This window comes from Podarcis filfolensis, assembly GCF_964270895.1.
Source record: "Podarcis filfolensis genome assembly, chromosome: 6".
Classification (NCBI taxonomy): Eukaryota; Metazoa; Chordata; class Lepidosauria; order Squamata; family Lacertidae; genus Podarcis; species Podarcis filfolensis.
Window position 1 is genome coordinate 30680547 of NC_139609.1, and position 23474 is coordinate 30704020.

Genomic DNA, 23474 nt, shown 5'->3' on the forward strand with positions numbered 1-23474 from the left:
TAAGTCTCATTAATTTTAATGGGAGCTAGCAGTGCAGTTCTATATATGTCTACTCTAGGGGAGACCCAAATAATTTGGCTGCCTGAGGCAAAGGACAAGATTCCACCCCAATTCTATATTCAGAAGCTGACTAGAATGGCGATGGAAACTTATTTCAATAATTGCAATGGAATAATGCACCTGAAGGTAATGGTCTACTTATAGGGGGTGCAGAACAGGCCATATGGCATACAAAGCTCTGTCCTTTAATAGGATGGTATGACCCAGGAGGAGGTTCATTCCTGTTGCCCCCCACCCAGCACTAGCTGCCTGATACAATTGCCTCACTCTCCCAACAGTAGGGCTGGCTCTGTCCTATACAGAATCGAGTCTGTTTGAGCTCATTAGCACCTAGTCCCAAATTAAGTTTGTACAGGATCGCTGGGCAGAGCAATCCTAACCCTGCATGGAGCAGGGCAGGGGTGATCAGAGTGGCAGAACCACCATTGCGTCAGAAGTTTCTCAAGGCAGAATGGGGTGGTGGTTTTCTTGGTTTGTTGTTGTTGTTTTCCTGCACCAGCTCCAGGCTGATATAACATATTGCCCCCCTCACCTGGCAATGGGGCCAACATAGGATCCAGCTTAGCTTAGCTTTGCTTGGACCATTTGGTAGCCTCCAAACTATTTGGAGAGAGGTCAGAGTCCTCATGAATCAGTAGCAATCTGCTCCACCAGTGGAGAGTGGACTGCACTACATCCTAAACTCCCCCCGGCCATCAGCTTTGATGGGTTAGGATGGTTCCCTAAGTCTAACAAACAATGGACCCAACCCATAGTTCATAAAAGCAAAATATTCCCAACTATTATAGTAGTAATGCTATTTAGATGATTTGAGTACTTAATGCTTATATAGCAATGTCCACACTACTTTAATAAACCATTATTGCAGTCCTTAACAACTATCCTGTAAGATGGGTCTGTGTTATTATTGTAGGTGAGGGTGCAGGTAGGGATGTTTGATAAATTTGAATTATTTCAGATTCTGATTATGAACTGACTTGATCAGCGCCTCCCAGACTTGTACCTGTACAGAAGAGAACATAGCCACCAAGAGTGGCTGGGGTATATTATATTATTATTATTATTATTATTATTATTATTTATTACCTTTGGTTTTCACATTCTCTGAATTATGCAACACAGTGCTTAATTTAAAACAACAGAGCAAAATGCAGCTTAGAATCATATTTTGATATAAAATAGTACATAAATGTGAATGCTGTTGTTTTCAATAAAGAAAAAACACAGGTCAATATGGAAAATGCAAAGCAGAAATAACTGGCTACTGTATCTTCCTTGGTGTGCTCAGATGGAGATAATTTGCAAGATCATGATGAGCACCTCATCCCCAGATCCTGCGCATCTCCTGTTTCCAGTTATTCTAACACTTTAAAAAGGTTAGATCCAGTTGTGGACGACTCTGGGGTTGCGGCGCTCATCTCGCTTTATTGGCCAAGGGAGCCAGCGTTTGTCCGCAGACAACTTCTGGGTCATGTGGCCAGCATGACTAAGCCGCTTCTGGTGAATCAGAGCAGCGCACTGAAATGCAGTTTACCTTCCCGCCGGAGTGGTACCTATTTATCTACTTGCACTTTGACGTGCTTTTGAACTGCTAGGTGGGCCACCACTAATCACTGGTGTGTCATTTGTAAGTACTTGAACCTAACTGGAGCTCTTGTGAAGCAGAGAGTCGAGAAGGAGAAACATCCATGAAGAGGTGCCCTAAAGTCGCAATGTTTCGTCAGCATCAGCTTCCCTGTGGCTTGATTTCATGTGATATCTTTTGAACTGAGACAGCATCTCGTGCTAAGTGCAGAGAACTTTGCAGCTCAGCTCTACAAATATTGACTTGGAGGTAAATCCCACTGTGATTGATTGAACTTACTCTGTGTGTAGGATTGCTTCTTTAAAGAGAGGATAATGCTCTTACATTTTTTAAAATAGCAAAACCATTTAGGTTACAGAAAGAATAATTATATTATTGTTCTACGTATATTGCTTATATTTTTATACCTGCATTTGATTATATATGATAATATTAAAACGTGTGTGTGTGTGTGTGTGTCTAAAAAAGAACAGCATATAGAGGATATATTTAGAGAGAAGAGTTTTTCACAGCAGTGTAGTACCATCTAGTGACAGCTGGAGGCTGGTATGACTATTAACATGCAACATTAAAGTCTACATTACATGTAACATTTACTATAGTATAAATCACATTATGTAATACAATATATAAATTTGTATTTATTTTGTGTGTGTGTGTGTGTGTGTGTGTGTGTGTGTGTGTGTGTGTGTGAATGAATGAATTTATCCGTCCATCTATCTATCTATACACAGAGACACATATACAAATAGTTGATATATTACAGTAAAGGTTGCATTAACTATTTGTTGGAAACTGCAGGAGGGCAGAGTGCTCTTGTGCTTGGGTCCTGCTTGTGGGTTTCTCACAAGCATCTAGTTGGCCGTTGTGAGAACAGGATGTGGATTAGCTGGGCCACTGGCCTGATCCAGCAGGCTATTCTCATGTCTGCTTTATTCATATTTAGATTTATTTATCAATTAATCACTTTAGCTTCATGGCAGAATGGTAGTTTTTTTAATCCTGTCTGCCAGCCTTAATGCTAACCCAGAGCTTTCCAAACTGTGTGTCGCGACACATTAGTGTGTCAGCTGCAGTGTGTAGGTGTGTTGCGTGAACGCTCCTCTTGGGGCTGGAAAGGGGTTAGTTTAACCTCCGGTTTGCTAGTAAAACTGAATTACTGTGTCGTGAAATGATGCATGTCTAAAAAGTGTGTCACCAACATGTAAAGTTTGGAAAGCTCTGTTCTAACCACTATGCAATGGATTGACCGTATGTGTGATTTTAGCTAATTTGGCACAGTTTTATGAATATGTAAGGCACAAACAGGTGTAACACACAGGGCCCATGATCAGAACCTCCCACATATATATTTTTTTAAAGTTAAATAGTAGCTGGGTATGTATATGTTGGATTGGGACTGCAGTACTGCAGCTAATATTGCACAGGTGCAATGTTTTTGCCCTCTACAACTAAAAACACTTGGAGATTGGTGATTTCAGTTGGGGACTGGTATATTGCCATGTTCCCTTGCCATCCAATATGCAGGGTTTTTTGCTCAATTTAAGAATGGTATTTAAAGGAGGGAACAAAATTTTATCCCAACTGACCAGAGATCCTGGCCTAACCACTGCAGTAATACATGGGTTTGGCTTTCCTGGAGAGAGGTGCCCTGCAAGCATTTTTCTGCATGGCAACTGTTCTCTGCCACAATGCAGTCTGATCGATGAGATTGATCTAGGCAGGCTCAACCTGTGAGGTATCATTCTTCCACTGATAAGAACATATGAAGCAGTCTTATGCCAAGGAGGCTTCTACTGGGTTCGCTATAACATTGTAAAGAAGAAGGTAAAAGGTGAGAGGTAAAAGATTGCAAAATTACTTTCTGCAAATTCCCATCTTGGCCTGTGGAGATGCATAAGCCTAAAGACAATTCCCTTGTGGAAAGATGAGTTTTGCATTAGGGAGTAAATAAAAAACAGAAGGTCCATTTCACGATGCAGAAGCCGAGTTAAATGTGGAAGGAACCAGACAACAGCCATGGCAAAAGCAGGGATGAGTGCTGTTGCCACATGTCCAAGAAAACATCTCTGGCAGAACAGTAAAAGGTAATAAATGTGACATGCATTTAGGAAGACATTTGCATGCATGCTGTGTTTTTTCCTTAAAAGTCTGCCACCTATTTCAAGGTGACCTTTGATGATTGCGAGCCAACAGAAGTTCAGATTGTCAAGGATTAATCATGCGACTGCAAGAGGAAAGGAGTGGTAATAAAACCACTACCTGCACAGCAGAGAGAGCTGGGAAGAGAGCTGAAGAGTCAAGAGCTATGAACGTCACATGTAGATGACCTGGATACAGCAATCATTCTGAGCGATCTCCTTTCAGAGATCTTTCAGAAGGAAGAGAAATCTTCCTCTTCCTGATAAGGAAAACTGATTTCATCAACTGACAGCTTACACAGAGAAAGAGTTTCTCAGATATGGTATCAAAGGAGGGGGCAGGGGGAGGCTGTGTGTTACAAGACTGAACGTGGTTCCTGGTTCCTAGTTCCTTACTCAACACAGAGGTACACAACACAAGCAGCACCAAATCATGAACATGATGACTTGAGAGGATATCTCTTTCAGCGTTGTCTCCTACCCCCAGACTTGTTTTTGTGCCATGGATTCATAGAACTGTAGAGTTGGAAAGGACACTGGGGTCATCTAGTCCGATGTCCTGCAATGCAGGAATCTTTTGCCCAACCTGGGACTTGAACTCATGATGTCCACGAGTTCCAGTGTGGTGAGAGCCAGTGTGGTGTAGTGGTTAAGAGCGGTAGTCTCGTAATCTGGTGAACCGGGTTCGCGTCTCCGCTCCTCCACATGCAGCTGCTGGGTGACCTTGGGCCAGTCACACTTCTTTGAAGTCTCTCAGCCCCACTCACCCCACAGAGTGTTTGTTGTGGGGGAGGAAGGGAAAGGAGAATGTTAGCCGCTTTGAGACTCCTGAAGGGGAGTGAAAGGCGGGATATCAAATCCAAACTCCTCTTCTTCTTCTTCTTCCAGTGCTAGGAGAGAGAGAAACTTCTCTAGCCACTTTCTCCATGCATACACTTCTATCCCGTTGCCTCTTTCTCTACAATGTAGGTGGAAATTTCAATCTAGTAGCTATAAATTATAAGAATTTAAAGTAATGCTGGAAATGATTTGGGGGGGGGGGGAGAGATTTGTTGGGGTGAAAGTGTTAAACAGCAGAGACCTCTAGTGGGCACTCAATAATTAGCACTGCCTCAAATTTGCTTCAGCATTGTATCTCCCATAGTTTAGTATAACGGTCAGTATTTTGAAGGAAGGTTGACATTATCAAAAACATGTTTTACTTTTGTGGAAAAAACAATCTCCACCATCTACTAAAAAAATGGTTTCTGGGGTTTTTCCTGTTGTTATTCTGTCTCTCACAGCTACACTAAACCTACCATTAAAATTATGGACTGGTCATTTCTTCGTCAGGGGGCAAACGGGCAAATTTAGCAGGGGTTAAAATACTTTTTTCACTCACTGTAATATAATAATATGACAATATTATATTATTACTGCTAGCCTCAGACTATAGTGAAGAAAGTATTATTACCAGTGCAATTCTACTCACATGACTATTCAAAAATAAGTCTAACTGACTTAAATGGATACAGGATTAAGGCCTTACAAGTAGGCATACAAAGGGAAATCCCACAATAGTTTCCTCAGGTAGTTCTGTGTTTCCCATATCTGTTAACATTAGCTAGCTAAAATGAACATCTATTTAAAGGGTCTTTTCACAAGTGATTACTTTGATAGAATGATAGAATGTGACTGTAAAAAAGGGAGGAAAGAAACAAAGAAAGAAGAAACTAAAAAACACGTCTCTCTTAAAAATGGCTTCAGGGCCTGGCTAGATCAACCATAAGAGGCATAAAGTGTGATGGTGTCACAAAAGGTTAGCTACAGTATTTAATTCATAATGTAATTTATTGTTGTATATTTGCTGCCAGAGGGATGAGAGTTGTCTGTGAGATTTGTTGTCTCAGGTGGAATGAAGTACGTACAGTACAGTACAATTCTTACAGATTTTTTACAAGGGATCCTATTAAAATTACCTTCAAATTATAGTTCATGCTTGTACCTGTGGACTGTATAATAATAATAATAATAATAATAATAATAATAATAATAATAATTTATTTATACCCCGCCCATCTGGCTGGGTTTCCCCAGCCACTCTGGGTGGCTTCCAACAGAATATTAAAATACAATAGTCTATTAAACATTAAAAGCCTCCCTAAACAGGGCTACCTTCAGATGCCTTCTAAAAGTCTGGTACAGTGGTACCTCTGGTTGCGAACGGGATCCTTTCCGGAGCCCTGTTCGCAACCTGAAAGGAACGCAACCCGCGTCTGCGCACACACAGGTCGTGATTTGCCACTTCTGCGCATGCGCGTGATGTCATTTTGCGTGTGTGTGCATGTGTGAGCAGCAAAACCCGGAAGTAACCCTTTCTGGTACTTCCGGGTCACCGCAAGACGCAATCTGAAAAGATGTAACCTGAACCAAACGTAACAAGAGGTATGACTAGTTGTTTTTCTCTTTGACATCTGGTGGGAGGGCGTTCCACAGGGCGGGTGCCACTACCGAGATTCACTGCACCCAAAAACACGAATCTAAGACATGCATCCCAAAGAATTTGCATGATTTTGTTCAGATTCCCAGCAAAACCACTATAAAATTAGAGGTCGTTTCCATATCGATAGACCAGACTGGGAAAATCACAGGTGTGGCACAGGTTCCTGGCACCGTCATGGTGCAAAAACATGATTACAGGGCGTGGATCCTCACGGAATACTTGGGATTTTCTCCTGGCATCTCCCCAAACCTGAGTGAAGAAAAAGGTTACACCTGTGTCCTCGGACTGTACAGTAAAAATAACACTATGGCACCAGTATGGAGCTTAAGGACAGATCCTCACACATCCTCCGAATTTTTATATGTGATTCCGGCAAACCACCATCAAATCACAGAGCACATCTGCGTCCATGTATATTATGCAGTTTGATACAGAGGGTGTGTCTGTCAAACACAAATTCTTAGGGATTTATGCCTTGGGTTCACGTTTTTGTGCCATAAAGCAGCACATCCATGATTGTACTGTGCAAGTCTATGGATGTAGATCAGGCTTCCTCAACCTCGGCCCTCCAGATGTTTTTGAGACTACAATTCCCATCATCCCTGACCATTGGTCCAGCTAGCTAGGGATCATGGGAGTTGTAGGCCAAAAACATCTGGAGGTTGAGGAAGCCTGATGTAGATATAAACTAATGGTGAATAAATTAACAAATGATTTTTATTTATTTTTTTTACATTTTTAAGTTAACAATGGTTAACCACAACCTTATATGTTTTAAGCTATGCGTGTTCTATCTCTAGATTTGTTTTGAGCCACCTTGAATCCTGGTTCCGACTGGGGGGGATTGAAAACGTTGGCAGCATTAAGATAAATTCAACAGTGTAAGTTTTGATGGATGTCATAATGGAATACTGAATGGCTTAGTTTGTGTAAAATATGCAGGGATTCATGATGTGCAAAATGAACCATGGAAAGAGAAGAAGGGAAGTCACTAGTATTTTAAGGATGTTTAAATGAGTATTCTAAATTGTAAAACAGAACCTTCCTGGTTCTGTGAGAAAAGCGAGATGTAGATAACTATAGAAAGAAGAATAACAACAATATTAATAACGCAGCCAAAATAAGCACAAAAAGACCAAGCAGAAACGATTAGCAATAGTTAAAGAGCGCTGCCACGATTAATGCTAGGGAGCGGAACTTCAGCTAATTATTTTTTATTGATTTACTTTTTTGGAGGGGGGGCAGTTGCCTAGATAGATAAGATTAAGAGCTCAGCGTTGCCTCTTTTATCTCAGCGTTATGGGCTCGAAATCCACGTCGGGCAAAAAGATTCCTGCGTTTGCAGGGGGTTGGACTTGGATGGCCCCTGGCGGTCCCTTCGAATGGTATGATCCTGCGATTTGGGAGGAAGACCGCAGCGTCCGGAAGGGCGCGCGCGCCTGCGCCAACTGTAAGCCTTGTGCGCGGTCTCTCGCCACGGCCGGCGGAGAGTGGGCGTGGCCTCGAGAGAGGTGGGCGGGGCTTCTCCCCACCCCGGCGCCGGAAGCTTCGGCATCTCCCCGGGGGAGTCGGGCTTGAAGGGCCGCTGAGGAAGAGGGGGGCAGCGGCTCCCTTCTCTTCCCCTCCTTCCTCCCTCCCTCCCTTTCTTCCTTTCCCTCTCTCGCCCTCTCACCGTCGCCTTCCGAAGCCGTTTCCGCCATGGCCGACTCTGGGCTCCCGGCTGCCGGGCGGCCACTCACCGACGACGAAATGGCGGAGGTGAAGAAGGAAGTAAGGACCGCGAGAACGCAGAGAGGAGCCTCTGCCCCTCCAGACACGCGGGGCGGGAGGGAAAGCGGGACGGGGGGGGGGTGTTCGTATCGTGTGAATGGAAAAGCGTGTCGTGGGAAATGGGGAGAGCGGTGGGGAGGGGTAAAGCTTTTGGGGAGGGGTCGTGTGGCGGGGTGCTTGTTTATAATGCAGTGAATGCCGAGGCTGCCGTGTTCTCTAAAAGCAAAAAGCGCTGGGTTGTTTATGGCTCCTCTGTGCAAATATTCCCGCCTTTTTGTTTGTTTGTTTCTCTCCTGGAAAAGGGGAGATGCCTTTTCCTGCCTCTGTAGGATGGGCGTAGTAGCTGCTGCTCTCCCCCCTCCCCCCTCCGCCACCAGATCAGTAAAAATAAATATAAATACTTAACTCATGGAGGGCCTGCTCCACCCCCACTAACCAAAGTCTGCCCCCCCACTACTCCCAACAAAAACCCCATGCTCTGTAGCAAGAGGGTGAGAAGGAGGAAATGCATACCTGCGGGTGCCTTGGATAAGATCCTGGCTCTGGCCTGTAAGATGGATATTGTCCTGGGGTAATAGTGTGAAGATCATATGCCCTTTTAAAATGTGGGGTTTTTTTGGGTGGGGTAGTTATTGGGTTGTTTTTATTTTGATTGTGTATTTTGCAGTTTTGGATTTTATTCTGTGAACCACCTGTCCCTGAGACCTCTGGGTATAGTGTGGTATATAAATTCAGTTAATAATAATAATAAGCATAATGGAGGTTTCTGTATTCCTTTCGCCACCCTTCTACTCTTGGTCCCCAGTGCACCACCCACCGAGGGGGGCCGACTTGAATAAAATAATAGGTGGGGGGAGCCAGGTAAGCCTCGCCCCCACACAATGGATCGCATGATGTGGTCTCACACACTGCTTGAATGGCCATGTCCATCAACTTGGCGGGGGCTGGCCCCCTCAAATATTTTATTGGGGGAGGGGCGAAGAGACCCCAGCCCCTTTGAGTTGGTTGCTTCTGTGCACCCACCCCACTGCTCAACCTGCATCGGAAGGGCTGTATTAGAACGTAAAATATACTGTACTAGGTGAGAGCTGTGAGTAATGACAATCGCAGTTCCTAGCAGTGGGGCATGTTCTCACAGGTATGTCACTGTTGGGGGGCAGGGGAGGTTGTTCTCTGAATTGCAGAAAAGTCTCTAGGTGAGTGCCCTTTCGTGTCCTAGAAGAACAGTAAAAAGGAGGGAGGGAGGTCCACTAAATCGCATGCATTCTGCCCCCGTTTGTAAATTTCTACGTAGGCGTTTCTCTTGGAGTGTTTATAGGAATTCCCCTCTTTTGTTTCTGAGCTTGACACATGTATGAGTCAATAAAAGTAGTTCTTGCTAGTTCTATTTTTTCCTGCTATGAAGTCCACATACTGTGTGTGGAATATACGATGTTTGTTCAGAACCATAAATCTCTCTCAGTACGTTATTACTTTATGCTGGGCCAGAGGGTAATAACAGTTTATGTTCACAGCTGTAGTGTAATGACAAATTTAGGAAGTGCAGGTCCCTTCATGATGTCGCAGCCACTCCTCTTCTTAGATTGCACCATAATATACGTAATTATATAGTAATAATTTGGGATGCATTGCAATCATCAATGCAGATCTCCATTTGTTGCTTTTCAGCTAGATACAATTTTTTCTGTGCATGTATACAAATAAATGATTGCAGTGCTGCAATATTTTATTTTACAGTGACGTTCCTCCAAGTTCCATTGTACTTAACAGAATTTAAGCACCATTCTCTTGAACCTGAAGCACTTTGTGTTTTCAGTGTTCCTAAATGCTAAGCTTTGGAGTATACGCCTCAGCTTTATTTCCATGGACCTTCACCCAGTGACCCTAGGAGCCAATCTTCACAGGCTGACTTTCCTCCTTTCAATTGGATTGGCTCCAGTGTGCACAAAGGGCGAGAAGACCTCTTCTCAGTGGCTAAAAAAATCCCCTTTCATGCTGATTGGGGAGCTCTAGAATACTAAAGAGAGAAATAGCTGAAACACCTTTGGTAACCCCTTGCTGGCAATTTCCTTTTTGTTTCTGTAGTCAACATACAGATACTTTACCTTAACTTGAAACATCTGATTCCTTTCTGGTGTGTGTGTGTTGGTCAATGATAGCGATTAATGAAATTTGTTACAATTTGAAAGCTAGGATGAGTATTTGAATGTGCACCAAGAACTACCACACATATATTCATAGCACAACATACAAGATGAAAAATTCATCTGTTGCTAACTTTGTCATTTCTTCTTGCTAGGTTTTGGAACGATTGCGCCGCTATCTGTGTGACAAAATAATTGCAGAAAGACACTTTGATTATCTACGTTCAAAAAAAATACTCAGCAGAGAGGACACTGAAGAAATCTCTTGTCGATCTTCAAGTAGGAAGAAAGCTGGGAAGCTGCTGGATTACTTAGCAGAACATCCCAAAGGACTGGATGCACTAATAGAATCTATTAGATGGGAAAAAACACAGAACTTCCTGTTAGAAAAGATAACCGATGCTGTCTTGAAGGCAAAAAATGAAAAACTGGAAAGCCTCAAAGGTAAATGGAATAACATGCATTTGAATCTATTCCAAAAGGTTTTGTAAAAAATTAATTTTCATGCAACCTGCTTCTGTGCGTGTTTGCTCAAAAATGTGCTCCACTGATTTCGGGGGACTTATGCCAGGTAAAACTTCATTTGTCAGCCGTGGGTTTTGGTCCTCTTTTCGTACTTAAGATGAATAAACCTAAGGCACAAGCTACTGACCAGAATTAGTTTGGTTAAAGTCAGGTGATAGCATTAGGGTGTGGGTGGGGGTGTCCTTTGGAAAGGGGATATGTGGAAGAACTTAATATGTTTCTATTTGAGTGTTTCATGTCTGGCCTGGGTAGTTGCATTGGATTATATTGGTACCGTATTTTTCGCACCATAGGACGCACCGGACAATAGGACGCACCTTGTTTTAGAGGGGGGAGAACAAGGGAAAAAAATTATTCCGCTCTCTGCCCAGCGCCCCTTCAGCGAAGTGGCAGGAGGCGCTGCGCAGAGAGTGGGAGAATTTCCCCCCTCTTGTTTTCCCGCTCTAAAACAAGGTGCCGTTTAAGGTGCGTTCAGGCGGCTACCTTGGAAGCCTGGAGAGCGAGAGGGGTCGGTGCGCACCGACCCCTCTCGCTCTCCAGGCTTCAGGTTCCTTTCGACCTGCGCTTTGGGGCTGGCGGGGGGAAGCCCACCACCAGCCCCAAAGAGCAGGTCAGGGAGCAGCGGAAAGGCGCAGCGGAGAGGCTGCTGCCATAGTCACGCGTCACTTCTCCAGCTGGGAGAGGGTCGCGGGGCTATGGCTTCTTTAGCCCCGCGCGCGCTCTGTGGAGAGGTGACGCGCGCCTATGGAGGCTCCTGCCATAGGCGCGCGTCACCTCTCCAGCCGGGAGAGGGTCGCGGGGGGCTGCTTTAGCCCCGCGCGCGCTCTCCCGGGTGGAGAGGTGACGCGCGCCTATGGAGGCTCCTGCCATAGGCGCGCGTCACCTCTCCAGCCGGGAGAGGATCGCGGGGGGCTGCTTTAGCCCCGCGCGCGCTCTCCCGGGTGGAGAGGTGACGCGCGCCTATGGAGGCTCCTGCCATAGGCGCGCGTCACCTCTCCAGCCGGGAGAGGGTCGCGGGGGGCTGCTTTAGCCCCGCTCGCGCTCTCCCGGGTGGCGAGGTGGCGCGCGCCTATGGAGGCTCCTGCCATAGGCGCGCGTCACCTCTCCAGCCGGGAGAGGGTCGCGGGGGGTTGCTTTAGCCCTGCGCACGCTCTCCCGGGTGGAGAGGTGACACGCGGCTATGGAGGCTCCTGCCATAGCCGCGCGACACCTCTCCAGCCGGGAGAGGGTCGCAGGGCTGTGGCGTCTTCGCTCCATAGGACGCACACACATTTTCCCTTCATTTTTGAAGGGGAAAAGTGCGTCCTATAGAGCGAAAAATACGGTAATTGGTTTCTGCCTTTTAATTTTACCTCTTAAGAACCTGCTGTATCAGGCCAAGGGCCCATCTACTGCAGCATCCTGTTCTCACAGTGGTCAACTACATGCCTCTATACTTGAGGATTGGAAAGTGGTCAATGTAACACCAGTTTTTAAAAGTAAGAACCAGTACTCGTAACACCTCATGCATGGACTCAAGAGGCAGTGTTGTAGACTTAAAAAAACAAACAAACCACCACACTATGTAAATTGTATGCAAATGATACATTTTATGTCTTTATTACAGGCTTGAACTGTAGCAACTGCATGGCTTCAGGGTATGACCAATCGAACAATCTCTCTAGATCACAGTCGAATGAATCTAATCTCTTTGAGAAACAAAAAGACAGAGAAACCACCTACCTTCATCCGGAAGAGTTTAGTACATCTGCTTTTGTATCCGCTGCTTCTCTTCATTCAATGAATTTGCCGATTACTGAGGTTGGAAGTACGGAAAACTCTGTTTTCTCAGCCACGCTTCCCGGCCCTGGAGATTCTGGAGCCCCACCTCTTCCGCCACAATTGCAAAATGAACAAGAGGAAACATGTACGACTTCGAGTGACAGTCCTTTCCTTCCTTTAAGATCCCGCTCTCTTCTTCCGTAGCAATATTTTTCCTTGAGTACTATCATGCTGGATGCCTTGAACAGTTTTGGGTGGTGGGGGGAAAGTGTCTAACTGTAAAGTCACAATAGATCAAGAAATAGCTTGACAGCTCACTGCATCTTATAAGTTTTTTTTATTAAAAAAAATCTGAACTGTTTCCCCCATTAATTCATATTTTAAATGTTCGTTTGTATGCTTTTATTGATTTTTTTTGCAGTGTAAAAACTTTTAAATGGTATTTTCTATTCAAAAACAATATAGGCAAAATGATGCTCAATTGAACATTTTAAGGAGGTTTTTCCTAATGTTTTCTACATGCACTGTCTGCATAAAATTCATACCGAGAAAGCATAATTTGATCCTCTTCTGCATCGTAAGAGCAATTTAATCTGGTGATTTTTGGGGGCTTGCTGATTCCTGAGAACTTCCTTGTTTTCTCCCAATTTACATCAATTCGTGCTGATGAAGTGTCATGAGGAGGGAAGCTTGCACCGAGGAAAGTTTTGAGATGAACATAGTAGTCATGAATGAGGGTGGTGAGTCTTACATCTCACTGGTGTTGGCATTACATTGGTAAGTTCTGCTTGGTTACTATTGACAGGAAGTAAAGAAGCCTTGGAACATAGGGAGACGTATTCTTTGGTTTGCAACCCAAGTATATGATTGTTTTGTAATGTATCATGGGGTGCCTGCCTTATCCAGTTTTTGTGTGACATGAACAAATTCCTGGCTGTAGGGTTAAGTGCCTTCTTTTGGAGTAAGACCTGAGTAATACTCTATTGCTGCTGATCTTCAAAAGCAATTAAGTGTGCACTTCACAAATCAAATTCATTTTTATTCACTATCAAAACATTAACTTTCTAGGCATTTTACTTCGTTTTAGTATATATGCCCTGGGCTCCTTTACAATACTGAATATATATCTAAAATTAGCAGCTTAATTACTCAAAGTGAAACAGGTTGTCACGAATATGAATTCCCTGCAAGCTACTAAAGGGATTTATTGTTGCTAAATAACAGGGGAAAGATGCAGCAAAAGAAAATGGCAGTAAAGAGGGGCCTTGCTTTCCTGTGAACTTCCAGGATTTGCCATTTTTAAACTTTTTTCTAAACCTCTTTTCTACTCGTAATACTATTTTTTCTAAACCTCTTTTCTGTTCTAATACTATTGTTGCTTAGCTTTACTAAAGATGCGTACTTCTCAACATTTGTGAACGTACAAGTAAACGAACATGATATTCTTTTAAATTCCAGATGTATACACTTTAAAAAGTATTTGCGCTCTGGGCATTATCGGGGATGTAGTGTGTTTTTTGCTGTCTTCTGTAGTAACTGTATGTCTGCTCTAAACCTCAGGGAAGCAGTGCCTTTTTTATATCCAGTCAAAAAAAAGTTGTCTCAGAAATACCAACGTATTGAAATGTGCCTGCATCTTTCTTTCACAAGCCCTTGGATTAAAACGTGCAATAAATTACACTAATTTACAGCCTGCTCCTATGCATGTTCACTCAGAAGTAAGTCCCACTGTATTAGAATTACAGGCAAATATTTTAAGAACATTTGATCTGATGGTAATGGGTCAATTACACTGGTCACTGTCTGCAGAACACAGTAGATCTTAAGCACAAACTGATCTGGTGGTGTTTCTGTCGTAGTGTATTAAGTACTTGCTTGTCATGTAGCTTGCCTGAACTCAAACTTCCATGCTGGTGATTTACAGGGCATTAAGTTCCTTTATATGATTACCTACTCTAGATGTTGCTGTGTTAAACAAAACCTTGTATTCACACAACTGTGAACTTAACATTTAATATTGTGTGATGTTTTCCCCTGAAAAGCTTTATGGCTTTCTAGATTTTGAAATTGCACTAGGGTTTATTCCTCTCCCAAGCATGTGATCCCATATACCAAAATTTACTTGTGTGGAAATTGCCGTTATTTCTGTGACTATTTCTGACCATAATGTGTTCTACTATGTAAATTGTGGACTGTTCACAACTGCTGTATTACGCCCCTCCCAAAAAGGTACAACCAGTATAAAACAATACGGAACTGAAAAAATTGTTTGGAAACTCTAAACTCAACTTTTCAAAAATATTTCTCTTGTAGAGTTTAACTTTTGAAACAAGCAATCTGAGAAGCATTAATTTATAATAAATTGTCATTAGGTGGGGTTTTTTTTTTTAAAGTACACCTCACATGTGCTAAGCTTGCTTTCTATTGAGTGGCAGCTGTGTTCTTAATGGCTTTGCCATTTTGACTTTGTTGACACCTGACAATAAAATACATTTAGAGCAGGTTATATCTTTGTGGTATTTCAGAATTGGAGGATCATTGTAGCCTTCAACAGGTTCCTTTACAGCACTAGGCTCTGATACATTAGCCATGATAATGAAAAGGAACATCCATGTTCAGAACCCATGTATTCTGCATATTAGAGGCTTGTGTGTGTACAGCAATAGGCTAGTTGTTTTCATACTTGGCTTATAGACCTCTGGGAAGAATCTGGCTGCCTGCTGTTGGAAAAAGTGCTGGAAGGAGAGACCCTGGTCTCACACAATTCTTAATGTTTTGGTGCCCTGGGCAAAATATTTTTCTTCTAATATAATAATTTGTTTCTGCTTAATTCTATCCATAACTATCGGCCTAAGGTATTACTCTTAGGAGTGGGCTGACATTGGTTTGGTCACAATTCATTCTAACATTGTAACTTTTCATGAATACTATAGAAACCACAGTTGATGCTAGCCAAATGCCTTAACAAATGCATTCTAGCAGATTGTTATGGTAATGCAAGGGTATAAAATAACAAAAGCTTTATATCCAAGTAAGGCCAAATGGCTACATAAGGCATTAACTCAAAGGTTATTTAATGTGTTTGTAAATATATTTTGCACCAGAATACTTGTTGGGATAGGTCATCAATGAATTTGGCAGTGAGTGTTAAAATATTTTCTTCCTTCCCTGTAATGGCTTTTGTTGTCCTTGCAGTCAATTATGTAAGAATGAATTTAAAATGAAATAATGTTTTGACCATACTCTGCCTTTCTCTGTTGGAATATAAGGTGAGAAATATTTGGGTGGAAGATATTAGTGTTTGAATGTGTGGTTGCTTTGGAAAATTGATGGCTGCCAAAGCTTGGATCTGCTATAGATGACCAGAGTAAAATCTCAGCTGTTGATGGTTGCTGGAAAAGAGAGGCTTTGGGATAACTTTGGACCACATGGCTAGTACAAGGCTTTATAAGCCTCCAGTAATGTGCTGCTCTTTGAAGCTTAGTTTTTCCTTTAACTACAGGATTTTGAGTAACCAGGTCTGTGCTCTTTTTATATCCTGTTGCACACAGAATAGCAAAGTCTTGTAGCATTTTACACATCAAATTCATTACAGCACAAGCCGTTGTGGACCAGAGCCCATTTCATCAGATGCATGCAGTGTGATCCTTGGTTGGCATGTGTTTTTATAAAGCATTGTGAGCTGTGCTGAGTGTAGTTCTGCTCAGCCAGGTACTTGGTGCTATACTAATACAGACTGGTGTGATGAGGCATTGCTGTGGTCCATAGAGACTCCCATCACAAAGAAACCCCTGTATCTTGGAGTGGGCCTAGATCATGGGTAGGCAAACTAAGGCCCAGGGGCCGGATCCAGCCCAATCGCCTTCTAAATCGAGCCCGCAGACAGTCCGGGAATCAGCATGTTTTTACATGAGTAGAATGTGTCCTTTTATTTAAAATGCTTCTCTGGGTTATTTGTGGGGCCTGCCTGGTGTTTTTACATGAATAGAATGTGTGCTTTTATTTAAAATGCATCTCTAGGTTACTTGTGGGGCATAGGAATTTGTTCATTTCCCTCCCCCAAATATAGTCCAGCCCCCCACAAGGTCTGAGGGACAGTGGACTGGCCCCCTGCTGAAAAGGTTTGCTGACCCCTGGCCCAAAGAGGCAGATTGGGGATGCCTGCAGTGTACCATCCACCCTGCTGCACTACAGCCTCCCTGACGAAATTGGCAGAGATTACATTGGAAGGAGCATTAGAAGAGCCTATTCTAGGCTTCCGTAGGACCTCTTGGCCTTTGTGGCAACTTTGGGACTGTCAGGGACCCAATGCACAGAATGAGACAACTTTGGATTTGGCCTTTGCTGCAGGGGCAGAGGTGAGTGGTCTGAATGCAGCAGGGAGATTCCAAACAACTTTCAGCTAACTACCTGGTGAAGTTTTGACTCATTGTGACTGTTCCCCCTTTGGGATTGGAAGCAAGGTCTTCTGCATGGTCTTCTGCAGACTCTCCTGCAGTGGAGAACTGGTGATAAGTGTTGAGGCCCTTCTCTCACTGTGGAGAGGTGAGATGTGATAGGACATCAATGCTATTGCTGCTGAGCACCCTCTCCAACATAGTAGAGATCACAATGCCATGGAAAACTAGGTAGCTGTGAGCAATGAAGCAAGATGTACAATAGCTAGAATGCTTGCTGATAATACAGGACCCATGGGTGTAAGCAGGTTTTTGTTGGGGGGGCATGCCTTTTGTTAGGGGGGCAGAACCTCGGCTACTGATTTTTATTGATTTGGGGGGGCAGCTGCCCCCACTCCCCCCCCCCCCCCGGCTATGCCCATGACAAGATCTGTTACAAAGGAGAGTGAACATGCCTTTGAGCATGTTACCATGCCTATTGTGTAGCAGTCACCGGCAAAGCAACCCACTTTCTCTGCCATTGCATCCTCAACTTCACTGCCCAGTAGAACTACTTCGAATAATTCAACACATATTAACATCAGCCCATAAAGGAAGCATTTAAAGCACATGGTTCCCGGCCACCAAAGAGTCCTGGGAACTCTATTTTACTCCACACTCAGCAACGATTCCTAGTGCCTTTAACAAACTAAAGTTCCCAGGATTTGGGGGAGGGGGGCCCATGTGCTTTAAATGCGTGGATGTGACTCCCTAGACTACAATCCCATACCCTCCAACATTTCTCCGATGAAAATAGGGGTGTTCCATCCCATAATAATTTTACTATTTATGCCCCACACATCTTACTGGGTTGCCCTAGCTACTCTGGGCAGCTTCCAACATATATAAAAACATTTTAAAAAACCAACTTGCCTATACAGGATTGCCTTCAGACCGCTGGGGGGGGGGGGGAGTCGCATAAACTCCATACCCTCCAACATTTCTCCAACGACAATAGGGAGGTCCTATTCCATCCCCTCCAACATTTTTCCAAGGTAAAGGTAGGGACATCCTAAGGAAAAGTGGATCAAATCAGAAACCGGGACAGCTTCTCTGAATCAGGGATGCCCCTGGAAAATAGGAACACTTGGAGGGTCTGCAATCCCTTACACGTTCATTTGGGCGTGAGAGCCCCCATCGACCTCAACCCAAGTTATATGTTAACACTGCGTATATATACTGTATATATTTCCCCCAAATGGGGCAGCAGCAGAGAGGAGGAGAGTTCTTTCCCAGCCGAGGTGGCAGCTTGAGTTCGGCCGTCCCCTCTCTTCCCTTCCCCAGGCCTGAGAGGGCGAGGGGTGGTGTTTTGCCCCCCCCTTCTCCGGAACTTCCCTCTCCTCGCGCCTCCGTTTCCGCGGGCGGGTGTTTCTGCCGCACCGGTCCCCCGCCATGGCAGCTGCGGAAGGGAAGGATCCGCTGGGCTTTTTCGCCGCTTACGGGGCCAGCGACGACAGCTCGGACAGCGCGGGCTCGGACTCGGAAGGCGACGAAGGGCCCGGCTCGGGCCGCGGCGGGGAGGCCAAAGGGCCGCCTCCTCTGCCGAGGGGGAGCCCCGAGGGCAGGCCGCGCTTGCCCGGGCCCGACGAGCTGTTCCGCAGCGTCCACCGGCCGGCCTTCCTCTATAACCCGCTGCACAAGGAGATCGACTGGGAGAGCCGGGTCCTGCGAGCTCCCGAGGAGGTGGGTGGGGAAGAAGCGGGGGGCTGGGGAGGGTGTCGCTCTCCTGCAGCAGCAAGAGCCGGGCGACGGGGGGAGGACCACGCTGGGAAGACCTAACATCATATATTCCTAAAGGGCGGAGTTGTATACGGGAGGGACACACACATGATGTGCATCCAGGGGTAAATAAAATGTTTTGGAGGGGCAGGTAAACCCCCCCCCATAACTGACCACAAGACAGTGCATAAACGCACACTATTTGAAAGGCAACTTGGGAGGGGGGGTCACATATTTTATTGGGGTGGCTGAAGGGACTTTGGCCCCTAGGAGTTGGCTCCTACGTGTGGCTTGCTGCAGGGGCCTGTAGCTTTTCTGTCTGCGTGTGCCCCTGGCAGTCTATATTTGTGTTTCTTGTGTCCTAAATTTATTTTATTGGGGTGGCTTGTGGCCTAAAAAGGTTGGTTTAGGGCTATTGGAGACCCTGGCTGGAGAGGGTATTTGAGACTTTTAGGACCCATTATAGTTACCTAGAGCATAGACACACATGGACACACATCTGTCTATCTTAAGTGTTGGTTTTCTTAATCAAATATGTGTTATCCTGAGTTTCAGGTGCATATGGAATGCTGAAAAGTTGTGTGTAATGTTAATTACATTATAATCCATGGCTATGCATAAATATAGTATCTAGATCAGTGGTTCCCAACCTTTTTTTGGCTGTGCCCCACCTAAGCATCTCTAAAATCCTGTGACATATACGGTAATTCTTATTATTCAAAAAGTGAACTCCTATTCATGTGGAGGAAGCCTAAAAGGCCATTAACTTGGTTTAACTCATTCTCAAATTGCCCCCCTGTGGGGCGTGTGCCGCATGTTGGGAACCACAGATCTAGATATTCTGGTATTGACTATTCGTCTGGAAACAGAAAGGGCTGTCATTGAAGGTCCAGCCTATGGCAATAGCAATTGCCCCAGCAGCACTTGTCTCTTTACAATTTCTCAGTGTTAAATATTTTAATTTTTTTATAATTAATTATAAAAATAATTAATTTTGTTAATGAAAATCCTTTGTTGGTCCTTCCATCCTTCTAGGGGAAGGGATGGGGATTCTGTGGACCTCCAGATACATTGGACTCCAGCTCCCATCGTCCCTGACCATTAGCCATGGTGTCTGGAGCTGGTTGGAGTTGACACCGAAGAACATCTGGAGAGCTTCAGGTCCCCAATCCTTCCCTAGAGCCAGAGGCTGCTTTAAAGCCTAGCATTAAAGATACGGAACTCCTTGGTCAGTGGGGTTTGCTTTCTTGTTTGTATCCAAAATATGGAACTTATTTATCCTGTTTGGGATGAAGATGGAGTCTTTCTCCTAGATCAGGGTTACATGTTGTTGTATTCCTCCTCCATTTATCCTTGTAATGAGTGGCTTGGCTTATTTGCTTAAACCACTTTGATTTCTAAACGGCTGTGGCATTGATGATACTATGTTGCTGCTTTATTCATTCATCAGTGATACTGCTCATTCATTAGATGTTGGGTATATTTTCAGATGTGAGAGCAAAACAGCTTGTGCCCATGATTGCACCTATCCCTTTAAAATGTATTACAAGATACGTAGTCCCTGCACTTGGTCTTCTGACAGCACAGTATTTTAATCCAATGTGTTCCCTCCAACAGCCTCCAAAGGAGTTCAAGGCATGGACGACACATGCTGTTCCGCCCCCTGAAACTTATAGTGTCAAGGAAACAAAGCCGCCGCCACCTCCTGAGCTCGATATGGCAATCAAATGGTCCAATATGTATGAAGATAATGGTGATGATGCTCCAAGGAATCCAAACAAAGTTAACTTCTTACCAGCAGAAGAGGAGCAAGAGCACATAGAATCAGGTAACCCTTTGTATATAAATAATTTGATTTAAATCTCCCCCATGCCAGTTAGATACTTCCATCAATGCTAATTTGTGTAGCATAGTTTTGAATCCAGGCATACTTTTAGCCAGCAATACATCCCTTGGCTTTTTCTGCGATGTAATAGTAAAAGTAGCATAGTTTTCCTGTTACAATTTTACACCTGAAAGTAGTTTGGGTTGTTTGTCATGGAATGCGGGGGCACAGGAAGTACAAGGCACTTCCTGTTTTTGCATGCTTACCCAGAACAGAATCTTTGCATCTCCCCCTCAAGATGGGGATTGAATAGTGCAGGAAAAAACAGGGTGGGGGAGTGCAAGACATTCATTTTCATTATGTTTATGTCCAACTTTTCTTCTATTATCATGGAATCCAAGATGGCATACATGTGGTTTCCAGGTAGTCACAAGGCAGCAGATCCAGACTTGCTTAGCATCAGCAAGGCTGTATCTTCATGTATTTTCAGGCTACAGTGGTATCTCGGGTTGCATATGCTTCAGGTTACAGATTCTTCAGGTTACAGACTCCGCTTACCCAGAAATAGTACCTCGGGTTAAGAACTTTGCTTCAGGATGAGAACAGAAATCTCGCAGCAGTGGCACAGCAGAGCATCAGTGGGAGGCCCCATCAGCTAAAGTGGTGCTTCAGGTTAAGAACAGTTTCGGGTTAAGAACAGACCTCCGGAACGAATTAAGTTCTTAACCTGAGGTACCACTGTATAATATCTATTTCTCTTCTTCCTCCTTCGCTTTCCTAACGTTCAAAGCCACTTTTGTCTGTTGGCTTTTACTGATGCGCGGGACTCTCTGTTTTGATAATGAAGGTGTGTCTCATGTTCTGAGGTATTTTAAGTAGTTTCTTCTTCAGGACAATCTCTGAATATTTTGATACTAACTCTGAGTTTTTCATCGCTTAAATCACTGGAGGATATTGCTGCTTCTAATAAATGTTTTAACTTGCTATTTTAGATTTCTTTTGGACCCTTGTTTCCGTGTGTGCTTTTTGTTTGACTGCTATTCCTATTAAAGATGCAAGCTTTGACTAGAATGTTTAATATATAAAAATATACCTCCATTCTACCCCATGCTTAATGGGTGATGCTCACAAGCAGAAACTACTAGACTGTAGACCGTTACTGGCCACAGAGATGTGCCAGCACAATCGTCCCTGTACCAAACACTTCATTTTTAAAAATTGTTGAACTGCTCTTACCATTAATACCCACTTGATGTTCAACTATATACTTTCCTGTAAGTTAAGCCCATTGGATGTAATCCTACAGTCTGCTAAATCAGAAAAGACACACTTCAAGGAATATCAAGTCCCTCCTCAATTTTTTCCAGGTTAAAAATATAAAATTCCTTCACTCAACCTTTCCTTATAGGACTTTTTTCTATACTCCTGATAATTTTTGTTGCCACCTTCTGAACCATTCTACAGTGGTACCTCGGGTTACATACGCTTCAGGTTACAGAAATATTGCTTCAGGTTAAGAACTTTGCTTCAGGATGAGAACAGAAATCGTGCTCCGGCGGCGCGGCAGCAGCAGGAGGCCCCAATAGCTAAAGTGGTGCTTCAGCTTAAGAACAGTTTCAGGTTAAGTACGGACCTCCGGAACGAATTAAGTACTTAACCCGAGGTACCACTGTATATCCTTCTTCCAAAGTGTGTTGCCAAAAACTGGACACATTATGCCAGATGAATTGAAGCCAAGCTTTTGTAAATGGGGCTTTAAAAACCTCCATCTTATGCATATATTTGCATTTATAAATACTTTTTTATTTGAAGATGATGAAAAAGATGAACCCGCTTCGTTTAAGAAACGCAAGCTAGACCCTGAGGAGCAGATGAGAAAAAAGAAGCAGTGATGAATTGAACAAAAGTTTGACTGCTGACAATGTTGTTCTTGAACACGTAGAGCGTCTGCTGAACCTTTATTTCACCACTGGACCAGGGAACAAAAGGCATTGCCAACCATACAGCACATTTATGGACTCTATTATTATACACGAAATTACAGAATGCATTGATTGGTATTGTTTTAGATGTCATGTCTATAAACCCACAATGTTTCAATTAGAACCCTTTTAATTAAAACACAACCTTTTAGAATATTGTGGTAAATATTTGTGCGGGCTATGGAATTTCAGAGTGTTCTGTTCATTCATGAAACTGGAAAAAAATGTGAGAATTGTTTACTGAACTACCATTGGGGTAGAAGATATTTGTTTCTAAAATCAAGAAATGACATTTTAAAGGGGTGAAGTTTTCAACAATGTATTGTGGTGATGATAGTGATGCTATTTTGAAATGTATGTAAAATATGTAAATAGGTCACTGAAATAAAACTATATGTTTGGAAGTGTATCTGGTATCCTTACTCCAAAACTGACAAAAATGCGCATAATAAAAAACTCCATAATTCCCTATAAATCAAGAATATCTGTGTTGAGTCACACAAAGCTTTGTATATGTTTTTGATAGGATTTCGCCATGCCCCTGCCCCCTGGTGAGTTGTACTTTTCTAGCCATTTTTTGTTTTTACCACCATAGATGTGCCATCTGACTTTTCTTCCTCAGACTCAGAAAAGGACTTTGTCTACAAGAAGCCATTGTTGGGACGCAAGCAAGAAAACAGCAGAATGTTTGACAAACACAAAATATCTGACATTTGCTATCTCAAACTCTGTTGCCTCACTCTGCCTAATTGTAAGTCTAGCCCCGCCTTGCTTTCTTTGAATTTAACCAACTAGTTGCCTTAAATGGTGTTGCAAGCTTTTGAGAGCCATCAAGCATCTCTGCAGCAGCAGCAGCAAATTTTTTTATAACATGTCTGCATATTTTTTTCTGAGAACAGCGAGGAAAGTGAAGCAGATTATATGAATCAGACAATAGTTACACTTTATCCTGAGTAGTGTAGGGACCATTTAAAAAGCAATGACCCTTTTGTATTTAGATTTCTGTCATCTCTCAGTCATTCAGATTTTAAAGGATTTTTTTTT

General features: G+C 43.5%; 2 protein-coding genes across 3 annotated transcripts; both read left to right on the forward strand.

Annotated features, from left to right (window-relative positions):
- Positions 1-7689: 7689 nt before the first annotated feature.
- On the forward strand, positions 7690-15710 carry BCL10 (BCL10 immune signaling adaptor). 2 transcript variants are annotated; one of them, XM_083620761.1, is made up of 3 exons: positions 7690-8038; positions 10338-10626; positions 12314-15710. In XM_083620761.1, the coding sequence occupies exons 1-3, from the start codon at positions 7967-7969 to the stop codon at positions 12670-12672; spliced, it is 720 nt and encodes a 239-aa protein (XP_083476887.1). In that variant the 5' UTR covers positions 7690-7966; the 3' UTR covers positions 12673-15710. The 2 variants fall into 2 exon arrangements, with proteins under 2 accessions (XP_083476887.1, XP_083476888.1); XM_083620762.1 differs by having other exon boundaries at positions 7772-8026.
- Positions 15711-17966: 2256 nt separating this feature from the next.
- LOC310765580 (UPF0690 protein C1orf52 homolog) lies at positions 17967-22837 on the forward strand. The gene is made up of 3 exons (XM_083620768.1): positions 17967-18587; positions 20241-20451; positions 22261-22837. Exons 1-3 carry the CDS (start codon positions 18297-18299, stop codon positions 22338-22340), a joined length of 582 nt encoding a protein of 193 aa, XP_083476894.1. The 5' UTR covers positions 17967-18296; the 3' UTR covers positions 22341-22837.
- Positions 22838-23474: the final 637 nt, after the last annotated feature.